General features: G+C 35.5%; 2 protein-coding genes across 5 annotated transcripts; both read left to right on the plus strand.

The window, feature by feature from the left end:
* Positions 1-201: 201 nt before the first annotated feature.
* Positions 202-6,760, plus strand: LOC121772433 (maspardin-like). Of its 3 annotated transcripts, XM_042169547.1 has the most exons (9): positions 202-442; positions 1,474-1,599; positions 3,129-3,181; positions 3,285-3,383; positions 3,635-3,777; positions 4,522-4,625; positions 5,255-5,362; positions 5,973-6,113; positions 6,236-6,760. In XM_042169547.1, the coding sequence occupies exons 1-9, from the start codon at positions 371-373 to the stop codon at positions 6,506-6,508; spliced, it is 1,119 nt and encodes a 372-aa protein (XP_042025481.1). In that variant the 5' UTR covers positions 202-370; the 3' UTR covers positions 6,509-6,760. The 3 variants fall into 3 exon arrangements, with proteins under 3 accessions (XP_042025481.1, XP_042025482.1, XP_042025483.1); XM_042169548.1 differs by lacking the exon at positions 3,129-3,181 and having other exon boundaries at positions 204-442; positions 4,517-4,625; XM_042169549.1 differs by lacking the exon at positions 3,129-3,181 and having other exon boundaries at positions 207-442.
* A 491-nt stretch (positions 6,761-7,251) lies between these two features.
* Positions 7,252-20,363, plus strand: LOC121771806 (SNARE-interacting protein KEULE-like). Of its 2 annotated transcripts, none has more exons than XM_042168690.1 (21): positions 7,252-7,484; positions 9,785-9,843; positions 10,696-10,777; positions 11,702-11,780; positions 13,896-13,946; positions 14,097-14,193; positions 14,293-14,325; positions 14,384-14,509; positions 14,592-14,783; positions 14,871-14,954; positions 15,036-15,134; positions 15,223-15,296; positions 16,160-16,256; positions 16,616-16,741; positions 16,828-16,923; positions 18,119-18,238; positions 18,318-18,395; positions 18,966-19,162; positions 19,385-19,475; positions 19,549-19,638; positions 20,075-20,363. In XM_042168690.1, exons 1-21 carry the CDS (start codon positions 7,412-7,414, stop codon positions 20,126-20,128), a joined length of 1,998 nt encoding a protein of 665 aa, XP_042024624.1. In that variant the 5' UTR covers positions 7,252-7,411; the 3' UTR covers positions 20,129-20,363. The 2 variants fall into 2 exon arrangements, with proteins under 2 accessions (XP_042024624.1, XP_042024626.1); XM_042168692.1 differs by having other exon boundaries at positions 7,406-7,484; positions 10,721-10,777.
* Positions 20,364-20,528: the final 165 nt, after the last annotated feature.

A 20,528-nucleotide genomic window follows, 5' to 3' on the forward strand; every position in this document is an offset into this window, starting at 1 on the left:
TTTGGCGCTTGCCTGCTGCAATGGTTCGGCGAGCGGACCGACAAGCGCTAGGGATCGGCTAGCCGGTCCACTCGCCGCCATTGTGGATGCTCTTAGTTGTTTCTGAATTCTTGATGTTTCAGGTTTCCCAATGCGTGCGCCAGCACAATGATGGGTCCCCCACCACCACGTGGACCGCCCATTTCGTTGTTTCTGCTCCTCGTCAAACCCAATGAATCGGAATTAACCAATTCTCTCCCTAAATCTTGCAAAGGCAAGAAAAAAAAAGAAGCAAACATCAAAATCACAAATCCCAAGCTAATTAAAGGTGCAATATTACTCTTAGAATCAATCGCATACAATAACAAAATTAGATGCGTTAATATCGGCAATGAAAGGCTCATTTTCAGTGCCCGGCGACTACATCTACTTCAAGTCTCAGGTTCCTTTACACAAAATCCCGGTAAGCTCTGGTTTCCTTCCTCCTTTTGGGGATATATATATAGATTCAGTATGAAACTGTATTCACTTATCCGTCTGATTTGCTTGATTGCTCAATTGGGGAATTTTTGGTTTCAGTTCTAATCTTAATTTTGGTGGTGAAGTAGTGTTTTGAATTTTTTGGATCGTCCATGATCACTGGTCTGAAGTTCTCTTTACGTGTTATTATTGAAGTTGAGATCTTTGCTTTCTTGATTGTCGTTTTGTCAATTTAGTCTTTCTCAATTTACATTGCATGTAATGGAATCAGGTACATGCTAGTAAGGATTGGTATTGTCCATATTTAAATAGAATTAGGGTTGTTCTCTTTCTGTGCGGATTTGTCATGAGCAAAGAAGGGATAAGAAAATGTGAACAAATTTTATCACATTTTGGTGGTTCCCATATTTTTATCTCATGCTCTCTAAGGTTGAAATCATGGGAAAAATATTATCACATCAACACCCCATGATAACGTTATCATGAATTGGAGTGAAAAGGTAGAAAGGGACTGTCCAAATTCTCTTTCCATCTATAGAACGTGCGAAAAGAGTGCCCTTTTCCATCAAAGAGAAAAAACCCTTAATGAGTAACAAAGGCGCTGTTGGGATGAAGCTTCATATGCAGTTGTTCTTCTCGGGATCTATTGTTTTATGGGAGGGGGGCACATTCAGCACAATCTTTATGATATTGGAATGTTAACAAAAGAAGTATAGGATAACCTTGCTTAAAAATCTTCCGCTATTTGGCAGTTTTTTATTTTCTAATTTCGTTAGTGATGTTGGGTAGTTATACAGCATGATGAAAAATGCTCCTATATGTGATATGGAGGCACATTCAACCGTGTCATTTTCCATAACTGATGAGCATCTGTGAAGGACTACTATCTTGTTACTTATTAAGGCTAGCATATGCTGTGATTTTCTGGTTTTCTTATAGCTGACATGATTCATGAGAAGAATGAACTTTGTATTGGGGCAACAGAATTTATAGTTTCTCAAATTTTCAATGTAGATTGGCTCAAAGCAATGGAGATATTACGATTTTGGTCCAAAATACGTGCCTCCTTTAATCTGCCTGCCTGGTATAGCTGGAACTGCAGATGTGTACTACAAACAAATCATGTCATTATCAAATAAGGTAATGAGCTCCAGATTACTCAAACATCAAACTAGTTTATGGTTGCTACTTGCTTGCGAACACTTGAAGTGTTTTATTGAACGGATGCTGGATTCGGAAAACTGTAACATAAGATGAGTGGCCGCAGTGCAATGAAGTAATTGTTAATCATTGCACTTCACATCTGTGCTATTTAGATAAAAGGACCCCCATACCTATGAGATTTTATTACAAATTATGAATCATTCTTCATCCATTATTTATTCATACATTATACATCTATGAGCATTTGCTTGGTGTTAACCTTTCTCTTGTTGGCTGTCTTCCAGTCACATAATATATATACAGTGTGACGCAGGCGCTTGACTTTCATTATAATATCCACTTTAAACTATGTGTTAAATGGTATTCTCTTCACAAGGTCCTATGCATACAGAAACTTCCCGATACCAATTTGCTTTCTCTTTCATGCGAACTGCACAGAATTTCCGTTGAATTTGCGTTTGCTGCTTATGTAGGTGTCTATTTACCATCTTTGTATTCAAAGCCATCTTTGTATCAAACAAATATCTCTTACTTTAACTGTTTATTATTCACTTATTTTCTACATAAAGAAAAGAAACATGGATTAGAATTTGGTAGGCAAGAAAAGTCAGAATCAAGAGCCATTTGGTAAAGAAAGCATGCCGTGCCCAATGGGCTCCCGTGGCTGGATATCTCTTTGTTACTCGATCGTCTTAGCTTACAAGTCTTTAAGTTGTGATTTCGAGAATGTTAGCAAAAATGATGAGACAAGTTGACGAATATTGTGCTAATTTTATTCCAAGATACACTTCAATGTTCAGATCTATAATTGTGAGATGGTCTTCCAATGCACTCCTGAAGCACACAATTTCAAACTACAACTATAATAGGATATCCAACACTTAAACCTGCATTATTAATTCTACATCTATTATTTTGAGATGTTTCTATCACTCCATGTTTATTTTTCGAAATGTCTAGAAGAAAGAATTAATACCGTAAGCTAATTCCCCCCCCCCTTCGGAAAACGCATCTAATTAGACAGCTGACATTCTGAAAACTGTTTCTTAAATACTAAAATTTCTATTGGCAAACAGTGCCCACTGCCCACAAAACTGGGGGAACCAATGCTAGATTCTTTTCCATCCTCACTAACTTATTGCACACTCTCTTCACTTGATTCAGAAGTTCAAACAATAAATAAAAATCTTCTGTTTTATACTTTTTGGTCAACACAGTGTTTGTCGAAGTATCTTGGACAATGCATTCAGATTATTCTATTATCTTTGTTTGAGGAAGACTATTTCTGTTACCTGTTTTAAGAACTTGATTAAAACCTCTATGCATGAACTGTTGGGAGTAATGTACTATTGTACTGCAGAGATTGTATACTGCATCATCAACGTGCATATTTAACTGTGTAATGCACAACTTTCCATCCCAGCTCCAGCTTAATTCCCGCATTTATTCTGTTTAACTTCTGAGCAGAGAGATGTTATGCCTGTTTTTTCCCATTGTTGATGCAGTTGCCTCTCCTTTTGAATTCTGTTGTGGGGTATTTACTTATTGGAATTTGGAGGTGATATTCATTTGATATGGTTTCTACGATGTTCTTTCACTTAGCTTAAATTAAAATAACTTGTTCTTGGTAAGGCCATTGATTTGATTTTCTAATGTCTCAGGATTATCGAGTCATATCAGTTGATATTCCCCTTGTATGGAATAATCAAGAATGGATCCAAGCATTTGAGAAGTTTTTGGATGTTATTGATGTCCATCATGTAAGATGTCTTTAAACATTGCACTCAATGGGCATTCGCATCCTTATGTTAATGTAGATGAAAGAACAGAGATTCTGTCATACTTATATTTAGGTTGCAAGCCTATATTTTATGCTATACTTGTGTGTTGAATATCATTTTGTACTTAAATGAGTAGTTGGCTAGAGTATTTCTCCTCTGGTTTCTTGTTTGCTTTCCCTACTTTATTTTTCGCTCATCATGGAGGGAAGAGTTTTCTTCTTGATCTCCAGATACATCTGTATGGCACATCTCTTGGAGGGTTCCTGGCTCAACTTTTTGCTCAGCATCGTCCACGGAGAGTTAAATCATTGGTACTCTCAAACACATTCTTGGAGACAAGTAATTTCTCGGCAGCCATGCCTTGGGCTCCCATGTATGTCATTAATGATGCTTTGATGCTTTTCGCTAGACAACCTAGATCTAATACTATAATATTTTTTTTGTTTTATGTTGCATTACTCCTTAATATTTCTATGTTTCTATCTGAATTCTGAACTGGGTCTGTAAAATCTGGGCCTTAGAAGACCATTGTTATCTACACAAATCTAGATTAGGTGTTTTAATGTTTTTGGCTGTGGGGTAAGGTTGGGGATAATACTATCAACCATTATATTAATAAGTACCAGTTTTGACATTTTATCAAATGAGGCACATTAATAGGTGTCAGTTGAAATGCTAATCCTGTAATTAGATTGTGACCTTTGCCTAGTACTCCCTCCATCCCATAAAAATATGGGTATTGGGTATGGCACGAGAATTAAGACAAAATTGGTAAAGTAAGAGAGAAGAGGAGAATGGTATGATAAAGTAAGAGAGAGGAGGAGAATGGTAGTTAAACTAGAGTTAATGGATAGTGGGACCTACATTATTTAAATGATATAACTTTCCAAAAATGGAATGCACATATTTTTGTGGGACGGACAAAAATGGAAAGTGCACATATTTTTATGGGACGGAGGGAGTATACCTTTTCTATCAATTTGCTTTATTTGCACTCCCACTTGGTGAAACTGCTGTATTGTCATTGTCACTACACATGCTTCTTCATCTTCCATGTGTTGTCTGATGTCTGTAACCTTATTATAATTTATGGAAAAATTAATTTTTGACAGTGTAGGCTGGGCCCCTTCGTTTTTACTGAAACGGTATGTCCTTACTGGAATCCGTGATGGTCCTCATGAACCTTTCATTGCAGATTCAGTGGATTTTGTTGTTGCACAGGTGAATTATTTTTAAAAGAATATGACAAATCACATTGTCTTTCTACTTGTAGCTTCAACTGTTGCTCTAATTTGTACTACCTCCGTCCCACATTATCTGTCACATTTACTTTTTTGCACTCATTTTGTAAAAATGATAATAAATAGTTAAAGTGGAAAAATAGTAAAGTAAGAGAGAGAATAATGTAAAGAAGTATCATTTTTATAAAACGAGTGCAGAAAAACAAATGTGATAGTTGATGCGGGACAGGGGTAGTGACTTCTTATGCAAAAACTGTATGTGCCAGTTTCTGTTTGTGTTTGTTTTGGCACATATTCTTTGATGATTATGTATGTCCAGATGTTATAGATGTATTTTTTGATAATTTGTTGGCCTTTTCTCCCTCACACTAATTTTACTCAAATAGTTCCTTTGACTTATGTTGAAAAATTGGCTATCAAATAGTAATTGGGTTACTAGGCATTCCTAGAATAATAAATACACTTCATCTTAATGGACAACCAACCTTGATAAAGGGAATATGTGAACAAGAATACCAAAGATTCAGGATTTGGTCGCCTTAATCTTTATCAACCAGGCATATGAACAGAAAATTCTTTACTAAGGTGCATACATTGACTTCCATGCAGGTTGAGACCCTTTCTAAAGATGACTTGGCCTCAAGGTTGAGTTTAACTGTTGATTCAGCATCAGTTGGGCCGCTTCGGCTTTCAGATACTTTTATAACAATAATGGATGTAAGTATACTGTCATTTGGTGTGTATAGTGATGAGGACAAGCATGTGGTTGATTTTCAAAGATGGTTCTTTATCCATAGAAATCTTATTAACAAATAAATTCTGATGGAAAACTTGTCTAATCTTACCAATCCCAATCCTATTATTACACGGAAGAGGAGGCAATTCTTTTTTATCTCTTCTAAACAGATGTAGCAAATTTACCAATCCCATTCCTATTAGTATTATATTTACTGTTTGGAATTACATGCTTTTAGAAGTTGTATTTTCATATTTCCCCTTCATAATGATTCATGAAATTAGGCAAGCATTCTTTAAATGTAGAGTATCATAAAAAATTTGAACCAAGTTTGTTATTTACTTGTGTGTCCATGACAATCGGTGTGTCCATCCCAAGCGAGTGTCACCCAGCTCTGCTGCTTGTAACGCCAGCTGATTCAGTGTGGCTGCAGCATAGAGTTGGCAAACACTGAAAATCCAACATAAGATGCAATAAATTGCAGTTTTATAGCTTTCGCTGTATCGGATCACGAATCAACTTGTGCTTGTGTACACCATGAAAAAAGACTACTTTGACTGAAATCATTATTATTTCTTGTTTTTGTTGAAGACCAATGATTTTTGTGCGGTTCCTCAAGAACTCAAGGATCAAGTGATTGAACGATATCCTGGTGCCAGACTAGCGAATCTCAAGTCTGGTGGAGATTTTCCTTTTCTTTCACGGCCAGATGAAGTAAATCTTCATCTTCAGGTATATACTAGTTTTTGCTTATTCCATCCATTCCAAATCACGATTTTCGAGACTATTTTATACTGTGGCCATAGCGATTGCATCTTTCAAAACTAATCGAGCATTAACTTGATAAATCACAGCTACATCTGAGACGAGTTGGTGTTGAAGCCCAGCCTGAATATGTCCAAGGCACCAATAGGGATGGTGCTGGTGAGAGTTCAAGTAACCAAAACAATGAACGAGGTGGTGTGGACAATGAATCAAAAGACGAGATGAGGGACTACATTGGTGTCACAAATGAAAACAGTGTCGCCACAAATGAAAATGAATCATCTGTGGCTTTGGAAACTCCTTTTCTGGGTAATTTTGATAATGAGGTTCTCAGGAATGTGCATCTATCTATCGATGAGTGATCGATGCACATGACCACTTATGCTGAAAGCTATGACGACGAATCGAACCTTGCTTATGAATATACCATTCTTGAAATTGCTCCATTTTGCATAGAGTCTTGTACATTAATAGGATACCGGTGTTGGGAATTTAAGCATTATTTGATGTATTATTTTGTACATTAATATTGAAGTTTTCTGGATAGGGGATGTTTGTCTTGAATTTTAATAATCCATTTTCTGTGTGAGAAACCAACATTTTCCTTTGTATAATCGTAATGTGCTCCCCTGTAATTTTCTAAGTAAACATATTGCCATGATGAAAAACAATCCTCTCTCACACAATCCAAGTGACTGTGATGGTTTAATGAAGACCAATAGAGAGAAGTGGATTTATTATAAAAAATTCATAACCAAAATAATTGATTTAAATGTGTATATTTACTCGTGATTTGCATATATTTTGAATGCAATAAGTATTTCAAACAATCTTAATGGTTGATATTAGTACAAAATTTGACCTTGAAACAATGAAATGGAGCATAACAAAAGAAAATAAGAGTTTAGCGTAAAATCCACATTAATTGTAGATATTTATTTCATATTACTTCAACACTGATCCATTTTAATGTGTAGGTTGAAATGATCAAATTATAAAAATGAAAAATAAAGGAACCACGAAATTGAGAAAAAGCGCGACCCGCCCGACCCGGATATAAGAAAATTCATCAAATAGGGGTCGAACAGTCAAACCCACGCAAAACCCGAATTAAATGCCATTTCTGTCTTCCCTCCTATGAAAGCATCTGTTTCTCTCTCTCTCTCTCAACAATCAACAACCAGAAATCAGGATCAACAACGTTATTTCGGGACTCGGATTGATCTCTCTGAGAAGGAAGAGTCTCGCCGTTAGAAACTATCGCCATGTCGATGTCTGATTCTGATACGTCGTTGCTGGGGAGCGAGTACAAGAATTTTCGCCAAATTAGCCGAGATAGTGAGTCAATTTTGTATCGCTGTGCCTATTTTCTACGACCTGTATGTATTTTCCGGGGAGTTTGTTAAAATTAGCTGGTTTGTGCATGTGATTGGGTTGAGTGTGGTTCTTCTTTCGAGATTGATGCTTGTTAGCAAATCTTTCGGGAATTATTTTCAGTTTTCCTTCCGTGATTGTATTGGTACCTTTGATTTTGTGGTATTTGTTTTTGTGTATGACTTGATCTCAATGTAGTTGTATAGTTTGATGTTGAATTTAGTGATCGTGTAACATCACTTCAATTATTTGGAGGGCGATAATTTTTGTTGGATTTGAGGCTTAAAAACTGATTTAGATCGAGAAGAAAACTGTGGGCAAGTTTCCAGTGCTAATGCTTGATGGATATATTCCTAATATTCAATGTTATCAATCTCGTATGGCGGCTTATGGCGGTTCGCCTAAAAACCGCCACAGGGATATGCCGTATTAGTATGGCGGATATGGCGGTCAATAATTAAATAAATAAAATAATACTTATATATTTATATATAATTCAGAAATTAGAAAATAATTAAATATAACATTTAAAACACTTTAAACAATTAATAAAGTATAAAATACAACTCTAACCTCCATGTTTCTTGCAGAATGCCCCATTCCTAAATACAGTACACATGCAATGTTGTCAAAAGTTGGATATGGCGGTACTATGGCAGCGACATGGTGCTATGGCGTTTCCACCACTGAACGCCATGCCATGGCGCCGCCATATCCGCTATTTGATAACATTGCTAATATTACAATTAGCTTTATAATTCTGCTTGGAGTTCACTTGAGTCGGCGTGTTAAGGGCCCCAAATTTCCTTTCAGTTTCTTTAAAATATGTGGTCGTTTTCAGTTACTACTAGAAATGGCTCTGTGATACTTATCGTAAACAGTCTTAGCACGGCTCTATTGTTAATTATCTTTTATACCACCGTAATGCTTGACAAATGAGTTAGGATCTAATATGCTATAGCTATGCTGTATCATTGGCAATCTTTCTTGTATTGTCAGCAAATTTAATACTCTTGATCATGAAGATTGAAGATACCTTGATAAGGAATGCAGGTCCAAAATTAGTTCACAACTTTTATAATAGAGTTATGTCTCACCTTTAGACAATTAACTGAGACTTTGAGAGTTTTCTAGTATATTGATAGTTTTTAGATGTCAGCATCTCCAATTATTCAAGATCATTACTTTTTGACACAGAAGGATATATTCTAGTTCATCAAATTTTATTTTTTGTCCAATACTCTTCTAGGATCAGAAAGAGTGTAAATTGATTATGGAAGGCATGGAAACCAAATAACCACTTGACATGGTAGAGCAGGATCTTTCCTGTAGCATAACATAGTAGGAGTATATTAGAAAAGCACCTTTCTCAGAAAAAAAAAACGTATCGACAGGAGAGGAGGCCTTTCCGGAAGAAATCCTGAATAACCTATTCAATAGCACATTTAATTCCTTATATTTCATAATCCAGTCTGAATCAGTTTTTTTATTTTGTGCTGGTCACTTGTAGGAACTGGTGGGTTGCTATGCAAATTCTGATTAAACGCCACTAGTAAAATGGCCAACTGAGCCGCTCTATGGTTTTAGTGTGTGTTGATAGTATTTTAGAATTGAAACTAGGACTTGAATGCCTTCCAAGCTTCAATCTGTTTTAATTTTTTTACTGATTACTTGTAACAGCTGTTGATACTATAAAATTCCTGTTTAGCACCACTTTTAAGAGCCAATTCAAGCACCATTTCTTTTTGCATGTCTGTTGATGCATTGGTTAAAGAATATCATTAAGCACCAGAAGTTAAAAAGCTTCTGAAGCTCCAGTCTGTATCAATTTATTTCTACTATCTACTTTTAGAAACAGTTGATTGCTAAAATTTCCTGTTAAAACAACCAATAAGGTTGGAAACTTGGAATTCAATCTTCCAATAGATCTAACATCTATTGATGCATACATTGATGACTATCATTGAGCTTCAGTCTATATCAGTTTTCTTAGAACTGGTACACATTAACTGAATAAAGTAGTTTAGACTATTTTGTAGTTCATAATATCTGGTCCAACAGTCAATTTTCTAATCTCCTTTATCAGTTTCTTGTGACTGGTGTTGTGCTTGCTGATGCCATGGTGTGGGTCGTAGTTTCTTCTCTGCAAATCTTTCTTAGTGGTGGTTATTTTTTAAGGATTGCATTTATATATATATATATATATATATATTTTACCTCTGTAGGTTCTCTAAAATTGCTAATTTCTGCTATGCCATTTACAGGATTGTTATATGAAATGCTCCGATCAGCCAAAACAGGGGACTCAAAGTCGAGTTGGAAGGTAGAAAAGAAAATATATTTCTTTTATATTAAAAAAATTGATTAAATTTTAGGTGTGGGTAGTTGGGTTGGGGAATTGCTAGGACTTCTCTTCTTCTGTTCTCCATCAATCCCTTATATCTTGCATAGATGTATATTGCCTAAGGCCTCAAGTTTTTTAATTATAGAAATCACATAATCTTGTGAAATTATTTCGATATGTATCTGTGCAAGTACCGCGCGCTCCATTTAAGGGAATCATTTGACAGATTAAATAGACATTTTTTTACCAATATGTCATATGTGACAAAAATACAAGTATCCTATTTTTCTGGGACAAACATGAACAAAGAAAAGTATGTAATAGAAGGCACAAGGTGCATTGAAGCCAATACAAGCGTATTACTGATTTTTGCCTTCTGTTTATTTCACTGACATTTCCCCCCTCATATACCTCTCTCGTCTGTGCTCAATATCAGTTTAAATCTTTGGATACTAGTCAAATTTTGTTGGCAAAAACCCTTTCGACTGAAAGCATTCATCCTCAATCACATTGGATGAAACATTAACTTTATTGATCCTATTTTGTACACAATCTCTTGAGATGTGTTAATTCTGTTGCACCATTATCTCTAACTCTAGTCTCTAGTGCAGGAAATGGTTTTCTGCCAAATATTTATAATACCAGGAGAAGAACAAAGTCCTGTTTGACATTTGAAAATAACAATCAGGCACAAACTATGATAACATGTTGTTGATGAGAAAACATATTTTTGCTTTTTGTTTTTTTACTTTGATCTATCATGTGATGCCCCTTTATCTCTAATTTTCTACAAGTTTTGTCACCTCCATGTTCTGATACATTGACATGTAGGTACTCATTATGGACAAAATAACAGTTAAAATAATGTCTTACGCGTGCAAGATGGCAGATATCACAGAGGAAGGAGTTTCATGTAAGAAATAGAAGGCCAATCTTTCAGAGAAATTGTATCTTTCTTCTTTAAATACCCAACGCTTTTGTTTTCTTGTTGCTCTCATACATCTATGCCATGATCTTATCTTTGTACATGACATGGTGCTGTTCATAGTGGATTTATTAACGTGAGCACTTGTAAGTTGCTTGCAAAATGCTTCAATAATATGCATGTCACACTTGTATAAAACTCAGTGCGAGACCAATATTTGATACTTTGATAATTTAATAATCTAACAACAACAACTACATTAATACTACTATTATTTCAGCCAATGATTTGAACAGTTATTTTGTAAACTCTCATTGGAAAGATGGCGAATATAAATATTGATTATGATAGTCACAGAACACAACCTGTTGAAACTTACCTTCTTATGAAAGCAACTTCAAATCCTTATTTTTTACTGTTTAATCGTCTAACCAAATATTTCAGGTACTAAATGTCTCTTTGTGCTAGCTATTTGGTGAGTTACTTTGTTGTTTGCCCTTTATAATTTACATGCCTGTCAGCCTGTACCATCCTTATACCGTTATGTAGTTTCTCTAGTTTGTCCATTTAATACCTATTTATAAGAACATATTTTATGGCTTGCTATGAAAACTGTCTGACGTATTATCTGCATGCTTAGACTAATAGAAACGCTTTGGATTTGTAGTGGTCCTTTGGTCCATGCAGTTGGTTTGTCTGGACTCCATGTCTAGTGTAATCTTTAACCTCATTTTTCTGGAAAGAAGAAACATGTATTTGATTGATTCCTAATTGCAATTCACTTCTTTTAGTATTTTTTATTGAACAAAAAGTAACATATGATTATCTAGTGTTTGAAAGATTCACTATGATACAAATGAATGCAATAAATTCTTGAGACAGAGGAGTAACAATTTCTCTGAACTGTTGCAGTGGTGGAAGATATACACAAACGAAGGCAACCTTTGCCCTCCATGGATGCCATATATTTCATCCAACCAACCAAAGAAAAGTACGCGATTTCACTTTTTTATCATCTGACTTCGGTTTTGGCTTCATCCTGATAGTTACCGGACTTAAATCATCCTTAAATGAATGTTACCAAGACTCCAATGAAGCAAGTCTGTTGACTGACTCAGAAGTTATCCATCATATATCAACTATCCTATTTTTCATTTTCTTCTTCTAACTATTATCCATACTACTGAGTGACGAATAATTAACGTGTAGATTTATGACATTTTGTAGCTTTGTAGTGCTTGATTTTGTTAGCAGTAATTATAGAATTGGTGATCTAAAAGAAGGCCGTTTGATGCCACTGTGGCATGCGGTGGTCGTCTTTGTAGCGTTGATCATACTTCAGTATATTTCAGAGAAATCTATTAATTTCTTGCATTTTGTCTTGCCTCTGATCATAATGCATTTCTGCTGCCTTCAGTTAGGATAGCAAGTATGAAAGTTACGGTTGTGAGCGAGCAGCATCATAATATCTTGTTTATTTGATGATAGTATTGAATTCTAGATGCAGTAGTTTTAAAGATATGGAAGTAGCAGCACTTTGGCGGCCTTCTAATACCACTTGTCTGATATAGTAGTTACTCATATTTGGAAGATAAATGTTGGAGTACTAGATAACATTATCTTTTACCATATGATAAGTGTTGCATATTAAAGCAGGAAGGGTTAGGTTACTGAACTTAATCTAGTGTTATGACTATGAGTCATGACTTATGCGAGATATCATGCTACCTGCTGGGGTAAAAAACGAAAGCAACTAAGAAAATTATCGTAAATTGTAGGTGCACCATGCAATTTGAACTAGCTAAATTGTAAAGAACAAAATCTAGGTGGACATTTTGATTTTTGAGTGCATAAGACATGCAACCTTAGGCCCCTTGACGCGGTAAAAATGCAAAAATCTTGTGTATCCTAAACAAGCTTCAGGCCTTTCATTCTTCCCACTAAGATGTGATATTCTTTTGTATTTTTTTTGTAATATGACCTATATACAAAGAGCTGAGAGGTTGCATTTTCTAATTTCTGCCCACTAATATTATTTTAGTAGGTTTTGCTCTACCTTTACCAATATTTATTGCCCAATGTGGTAGTTATCAGCACTGCATTGTTGTTTACACATGAAACGAGTTTTTTAGTTTTTACATAGGCTATTTGGAGGTTGCCCAAGCCGGAAGATCATAACTACATCGAGAACTTTTTGAGCAGACACATGAATAGGAAACTTTTTATTCCTTGCTTGGCCCTTCACAAATAGCTCTCTTTTTCCTCGTTGAATTTGGATAACTAATGTACTTTATATGGTCTCTTGAGCACCTCACCTTGTTCGAAATGGGCGGATGCCTCGGACCCGCTGAGGCACACCTGCATTCTTCTTTCTGGTTTTGAAGGGTGAAAATTGAATGGCCTTTTCTGTTGCCTCAATTGGTAGTGGACTATTAAAAACAGCCTCAATAAACAAATTAAATGTAAAAAGGAAGTTCCGGAATGCTGAACCTAAAGAAAACGAGGGAACTGGGAAGAAATCTCTTTCTCTCTGCATCGTGGACATTTGATTATGGCTAATAATTATTTAACTTTTAAGATTTTGAAGCATTAGTAGTTATGAGCTTATACGTTTTATTGTTTTTCTCATACATTTGCTATACTTTTAGTTTTACGTGTTCTATTATATTAGGCATAATTTTCATGTGTATTATGATTTCTGCCTTGGTCTTACACTTTAGACTGCCTCGAGGCTTATGCCTCGCGGGGCCATTGGAAAATGTCTGGGGGCTTAAAACCTTGGTACTTTGGCTATATAGATAGGAAACACTCAAGTGTTTTTATTTGTTTGCATTTTGTGGTTGAATGCTGTGTGTGCTTTGTATACCAAAGCTCTGCAGTTCAAGCATGGGGAGGGTTGTTAATTACTCGCTCTTTGGAATTTCAGACTTCTGATGCTAATTACACAGTAAATGTTGTGGCTGCTAGCATAATCCATACAGTTCCCTCCTAATTTTTTTTAATGTTTCAGCTTACAAAGTTCTTCTAGATAACTTTTAGTTAATGTTTTCTTTTCTTTATATGCCTCTAGTTCTTGCTCTTATCCTTCATTTTCTTGATGGTGCAGCATCGTCATCTTCCTGTCTGATATGTCTGGAAAATCACCATTGTACAGAAAGTATGTCAAATGTTCCAATTTTATTTCATTAGGCGTTCCTCTACTGTTTAATGGATTCCATTTGTGGAGTTATCTGCGTCTATTGCTATAGAAAAAATAATTGGGCTCATCATCTCTCTGTTTTATGTAATTTATTTTTTTCTGCATTAGGGCATTTGTCTTCTTCAGTTCACCTGTTTCCCGGGAATTGGTTGCCGAAATAAAGAAGGATGGAAGTGTTTTACCTCGCATTGGTGCCTTAAGAGAGGTTACCCGATTTTCGTCCTTCTCTTTTCTCTCTCTGTGTCCATACATATTACGAATGGTAGATCTAGTATTTATTCTTATTTGAATCTGAAATGTACAGATGAACTTGGAATATTTCGCTATAGACAGCCAGGTATATAATCATTTATACTTTTGTGTTAGTTCTTGTAAAATAAGTCACGCTATATCAGGGTTTCATCACTGACAATGAGAGAGCCGTTGAGGATATTTTTGGGGATGAAGAAAGCTCTCGCAGAGGTGATGCATGTTTGAATGTGATGGGGTCACGAATAGCTACAGTATTTGCTTCTTTGAGGGTACGTCATCTGAAACCTAAATATTGGCCCACTTCATTACCAATTTCAGAGTGAAGACCTCTATTATATTGTGATGTGACAGGAGTTTCCATATGTGCGTTACCGTGCTGCTAAATCCCTCGACCCTAATACAATGATCACTTTTCGTGATCTAATTCCGACAAAGCTTGCTGCTTCTGTTTGGAATAATCTGATGAAATATAAAGCCAATCTTCCTAACTTTCCCCAGTTAGAGACATGCGAGCTGCTCATCTTAGATAGATCAATAGACCAGGTTTGTAGCTATCTATTTATTTCCCCAATATCTCAAATACTCCCGAGTTCCAGTTTTCATGTATGACATGATTATGATTCTGTTCAGATTGCTCCTATTATACATGAATGGACATATGATGCCATGTGCCATGATTTACTAAATATGGATGGAAATAAATACATCCATGAGGTAGTGTTTCTGAGGTCTTACCAGTCTGTTATATTAAAATTCGGAAGTTCCTCAGCCATGTTAAGTAATCATATTGATCAGGTTCCAAGCAAGACAGGTGGTCGCCCTGAGAAGAAGGAGGTTCTTTTGGAGGATCATGACCCTATCTGGTTAGAGCTCCGACATGCACACATAGCTGATGTATGTATGGATAATCCTCCTATATATTTAATGATAAGTTTTGCAGAGATTTGTCTCACTTGCTATATGTACTTTTATCAATTATCAGGCAAGTGAGCGGCTGCATGAGAAAATGACAAACTTCGTGTCTAAAAATAAGGCTGCACAAATTCATGGTTCAAGGTTGGTCAATATATATTTCGGCTGCTTTCTGAAAAATTTGGTCCATCGAACCAATGCCAACTTTTAATTTGAAATAGTCATAGATCACAGACAATTAACTTGTTGGGGAGTTAGATATTTAATCTGTCAACTTATCATTAAATATATTAGATATCTTACTACTTTACTAGGGACTTTTATCCTACATCTATTTTTCTGCTGCCTGTTTCTGGATTTATCTTTTTGATGTTGTAAAGATATATGGCTATACTTGGGTCTGGGTAGCTATTTCAATGTGAATATCTAAGACTATTGCTATTTTTCAGTTGATTAGCTAGGATTCGCTTAAACATTACATGGCTTTCAATGATGTTGTCTTATGTCAACTGGAACTTTTAGCCTAGGTCTCCTTGTACCCCCCCCCCTTCTCTTTCCTTATGATTTGAATGTGGATTAAAATTGTCTTGGAGTTCGTGAGTTGAGTTAAAGAGCTGAGGGTTTTGCATATCATTATTTTTCCTATTTAAAGTTATGTGCTGTTGTATGAGTTTGTCATGTTACCACTTAAAGTTGTGCCAATGTGTAGCAGGACAGGACATAGCACTGCTCTGAGACTTTGAACTATCCAAGTATAGAACATGTGAAAATGTTATGATTATAAATTTGGAATGCCGAAGTCTTAACAAAATGTCATTTGTAGGGGCTTAGTTTCCTAGTGTACACATTCAGTTATGTGGCTATATTTACATTTACCTAACAACCTTAATAATCCTAAAAGTTATTGTCTTACTTTTTCATTCTTCTGTATTGTAGTAATGATATAAAAATATATATATGTCCTGCCGTAGTATTATGTATATCTATTATGCGAGTTAAATATGCAGATCTGGTGGTGAATTGTCTACTCGGGACTTGCAAAAGATGGTTCAAGCTTTGCCTCAATATAGTGAACAAATTGAAAAGCTCTCCCTCCATGTTGATGTGAGTCACAATGTATTCCTGGCAGATACTTTTTAATGCTTTTACTTGACCAAGTTGTCACATGAGAGGTGTCTGACCATCTCCTAAGATCTTATCTTGAAAGATAGTTGTGATATATATATTTTATCATCTTCTGTCATCGTCACTCAAGCTAATGAGTACTGGTTAAAGCTAAATGGCATATGTTTGGTCGTTTTGATTGCATTTTGAAGCTTGACAAAGAAAATAAGTAATCCGATTCTTTGAGAAGCAAATAAGTTACAGAAAAATTACTTGTATAGTTCTATTTTTGTTTCTGGATTAAATCAAAATACTTCTGTTTTTGTTTCTGGGTTGACTAGTTTTGTATGTTTCTTCAGATTGCAGGAAAAATTAACAAAATTATCAGGGAATCTGGGCTTAAAGATGTTGGTCAACTAGAGCAGGATCTTGTTTTTGGAGATGCAGGAACCAAGGATATTATTAATTTTCTTAGAACAAAAGAGGTGAGTTGCATTTTTTTACTTTCTGCTGAAAATGTGAACCTTATCTGTTGTTGACGGATGTAATTTATATTGGTCAATTGTTGCAGGATGTATCGCGTGAATATAAATTGCGATTATTGATGATTTATGCTGCTGTATATCCTGAGAAGTTTGATGATGATAAAATCTCAAAACTAATGGAGGTTAGTGCTAAGTTTGAATTTTCGTTTCAACAGTCCAGGGGCTGTGACATGTGCCTTAATAGCCTTGTGGATGTGAACTCTTACTTGTTAATCTTAGATTCTTAGCTGCAGCAGATGGTATCACAGTCCAGTGGTTTATATTCTTTCGTGTAATATTCTTCATCTTTTCTAAATTGTATTCATCAAAAAACACTTGCACATATTAAGTTTATTTTCACATGATTGAGTTACACGGGTAACATCTTCTATCGAATTTATGTTCATGAATCACTTGCATGTTTACACAATTTGGATCACCGGTGTGTTCATATTTGCATGAGAAATATTGCATGTTTTACGTAAACATACATTTTCTTGACATGAAAAAAGAAGTTTGGTGACCCTAAAATCCCAGGGACATGCCTTGACAACATAGTTCGCCTTCCCAACCAAAGATGATTATTTGATGTTTCTTAATAAGGATCTTTAAGACCTTCAGCCAAAAATGGCTAAAAAGTTTACCTTTAATATATAACCTTGATAAATGTAATGCCTTAGCCTTAAATAATTTTCTGATAAGGAACCTAGAATCATGATACAACTATAGAAACAACTACTGTCTCAAAAATTATCTATACTTTCTCAATATTCACATCATCAAGAATTACTCTCGAAAAACTCATGCTGTTACTTTGAGAGACCTACTTTTAGGTCACCTTGTTTCAACTGTTGAAAAACATTATGAAGTCTGAATTAGTGCTGCTTCAAATCCTCCCTTTAGCATAAGATACTCCTCCCTCCGTTCCGCGGTAGTTGAGTCATTTCATTTTTTGCACTCATTTTGGAAAAATGATAATAATAGTTAAAATGGAAAGAGAGTAAAGTAAGAGATAGAATAATGTAGATAAGATTACTTTTTCTCCACTTTAAATATTTATTACTATCATTTTTCTAAAACGAGTGCAGAAAATGAAATGACTCAACTACCGCAGATCGGAGGGCGTATAAAAATTTCTGGACTTGACTTTGTATTTTGTTTAATTGTCAGATTCTTGCCGCTCACTCTTATTTTATTCTTTATTTTATTTTGTTATATACAAGCAGCTGTATGTTTTTAAGTCTATGTGTTCCTTGAAGTGGTTCTTGTGGCTGAAGCTATTAAGAAATTTGGTAAAGCTTTAATATGAAAACTAATATCATGTTACACAAAATGCAGCTGGCTAAACTACCACCAGATGATGCGACTGCTGTTTATAATATGAGATTGCTAGAATCATCTTCAGATCCCAAAAAGAGCTCACTTGCACCATTTTCTCTTAAGTTTGATGTCCACAAGGTAGTGAATACAAAAGTGGTTGTGCTTTAGTATCCATGCATATCATATGAAGGTAATTTTCGTGTTTCCTTGTTTGCAGAAGAAGCATGCTGCCCGAAAAGATAGAGCTGGTGAAGAAGTAACATGGCAATTATCACGTTTTTACCCAGTTATAGAGGTAAAATTACAATTTATGAATGCCACTGTTTTCTGCGAACAAGCTAATTAATAAAACAATTATAAGAACCTATCTCTCGTTTGAGCCTTCTATTGGTAGAATGGACCATCATTGTGGTAACTCGATGACTTGCCTCAGCCAGTTTATACTGCTTACTTAATAAGCTTCAGAATTCCATGAATTCTTATAGCAACCTGCTTGTTAGAATGGATTTCAAATGTACTTATCTCAGACTAGTATTATGAATTGGTTTAAATTTCAATAACAATATGAAGAGTATATGTATTCAGGGCCATAATTGGTTGATTTATTTTCTCATAATTATGATTAAAGTTTGCAAAAAATAAGGACCTGACCCTGCCATGCTCGGGTAGCTTAAATTAAAAATTTCAATCAAGTTGATAGCAAACTATTTTGCCCATAAAATTTTCACTTTTCACTTTACGGTTAGGTTTGTGTATGCATTATAAGGTGTCTGGTGATGAATACTAGTGGTAATACATGTTGGACTGCCATGTGAAGTTTATTGTAAGCATATTGTCTGACTAATTCATTCCCGATGCCGTGCAGGAGCTTGTAGAAAAACTTAGTAAAGGCGAACTACCTAGGAATGATTTTCCGTGTATGAATGAACCTAGTCCTACTATTCATGGATCCTCTCATGCTGTAACAGCAAGGTCAGATAGCATGCCAACACCTCATTCAAAGAGATCAAGAAGAACAGCTACATGGGCTCGTCCACGAAACTCTGATGATGGGTATTCAAGGTATCATTGGAGTCTTGCTTTTGTTAATTGACTCAGTTTGTCTCTTGTGGTTTTTGTAATATAAAATTTGACTTTATTGGTTTCTGAAAATGTCTAGTGCTGTATTTTAAAGTTCAAAAAACCTGCGCACTTTGCCTTTCAACTTTTTTTGCTCTACCTGATGCTTCCCATCATTTCACCTTGAAATTATATTGTTTGACGTGCCCTTTTTTTTCCTTGTAGTGATTCAATCTTGAGGCATGCTTCTAGTGATTTCAGGAAGATGGGTCAGCGGATTTTTGTGTTTATTGCAGGTGGGGCAACACGTTCTGAGGTAATATATAAGTTGTGCTCTGTGTGTGTGTGTTTCTGGGTCTCTCTCTTGATTCTGAAATTTGTTTCTGCAGTTACGAGCTTGTCACAAATTATCAGCAAAGTTGCAGAGAGAAATTGTTCTAGGATCATCCAGTCTCGATGATCCCCCGCAATTTATCACGGTAAAAGACTTCATTCTTTTCTACTATGCATTCATCTCCTTTTTTTTGTGTTACTGCATTCACTGGGAATGTGCATTGAATTCGTGAGACAATGAATCTACTCCTAGGTCTTGTGTCTGATTCTTAGATGAGTCCTTTTCTAGCATGTTTTGTTTGTAGAATTGAATAGTCGATATGCTAGGAATATGCATGGGATTGAATTCACAATATAAGTTGCGCTGAAGTTGATGATTGTATGAGTTCCTTATTCACAATTTCTCTTTCAGTAGACTGACTAATTATTTACGAACAGACTTTGCGTTCTGCATTCGCTTTGGTTGTTAAAACCTTTTGAAATGATTGCAACTGTGTATTAGAAGAGTGCGGATTTACTATATGAATCAACATGATTGGTAACCTGAAGTAGAATGCCCTAATTCCATTCTCTCTTATACAGAAGCTAAAGTTGCTGAATGCAAATGAGTTGTCGTTGGACGATCTCGAGATCTAGATATTTACGGGTGGTGAAGCTGGATATGCTATTTTAAGCTGACCTGCTTTTCAATTGTAATCATATAAGAAAGTACTATCATGCTGCGTTCCACAATTCTTCTATTTTACTCTCACCGTGTACAAAATAGGTCTATGGCAGTTGTGTTGTAATTTATTTTGAGGCTTTCTGGAAATCCATGGTGTGAGACAGCGTAAGTATACATTCTTTTCGCGATACAGTGGCGAATTTCGCAGTTTCTGATTGCCTTTGCATGTCACTCTTTTTCTCTAGCTAATTATTTGCTTCACATGTAGATCAGATCTATCATGGGACAATGATCTTTTTCCATCATTTTCTAAAACAGAGACTTTAACTTTTTTATTCCTTATTTTCACTCTGTTAAGTGATATTATTATCA

The sequence above is a fragment of the Salvia splendens genome, chromosome 16, assembly GCF_004379255.2.
Source record: "Salvia splendens isolate huo1 chromosome 16, SspV2, whole genome shotgun sequence".
NCBI classification, from domain to species: domain Eukaryota; kingdom Viridiplantae; phylum Streptophyta; class Magnoliopsida; order Lamiales; family Lamiaceae; genus Salvia; species Salvia splendens.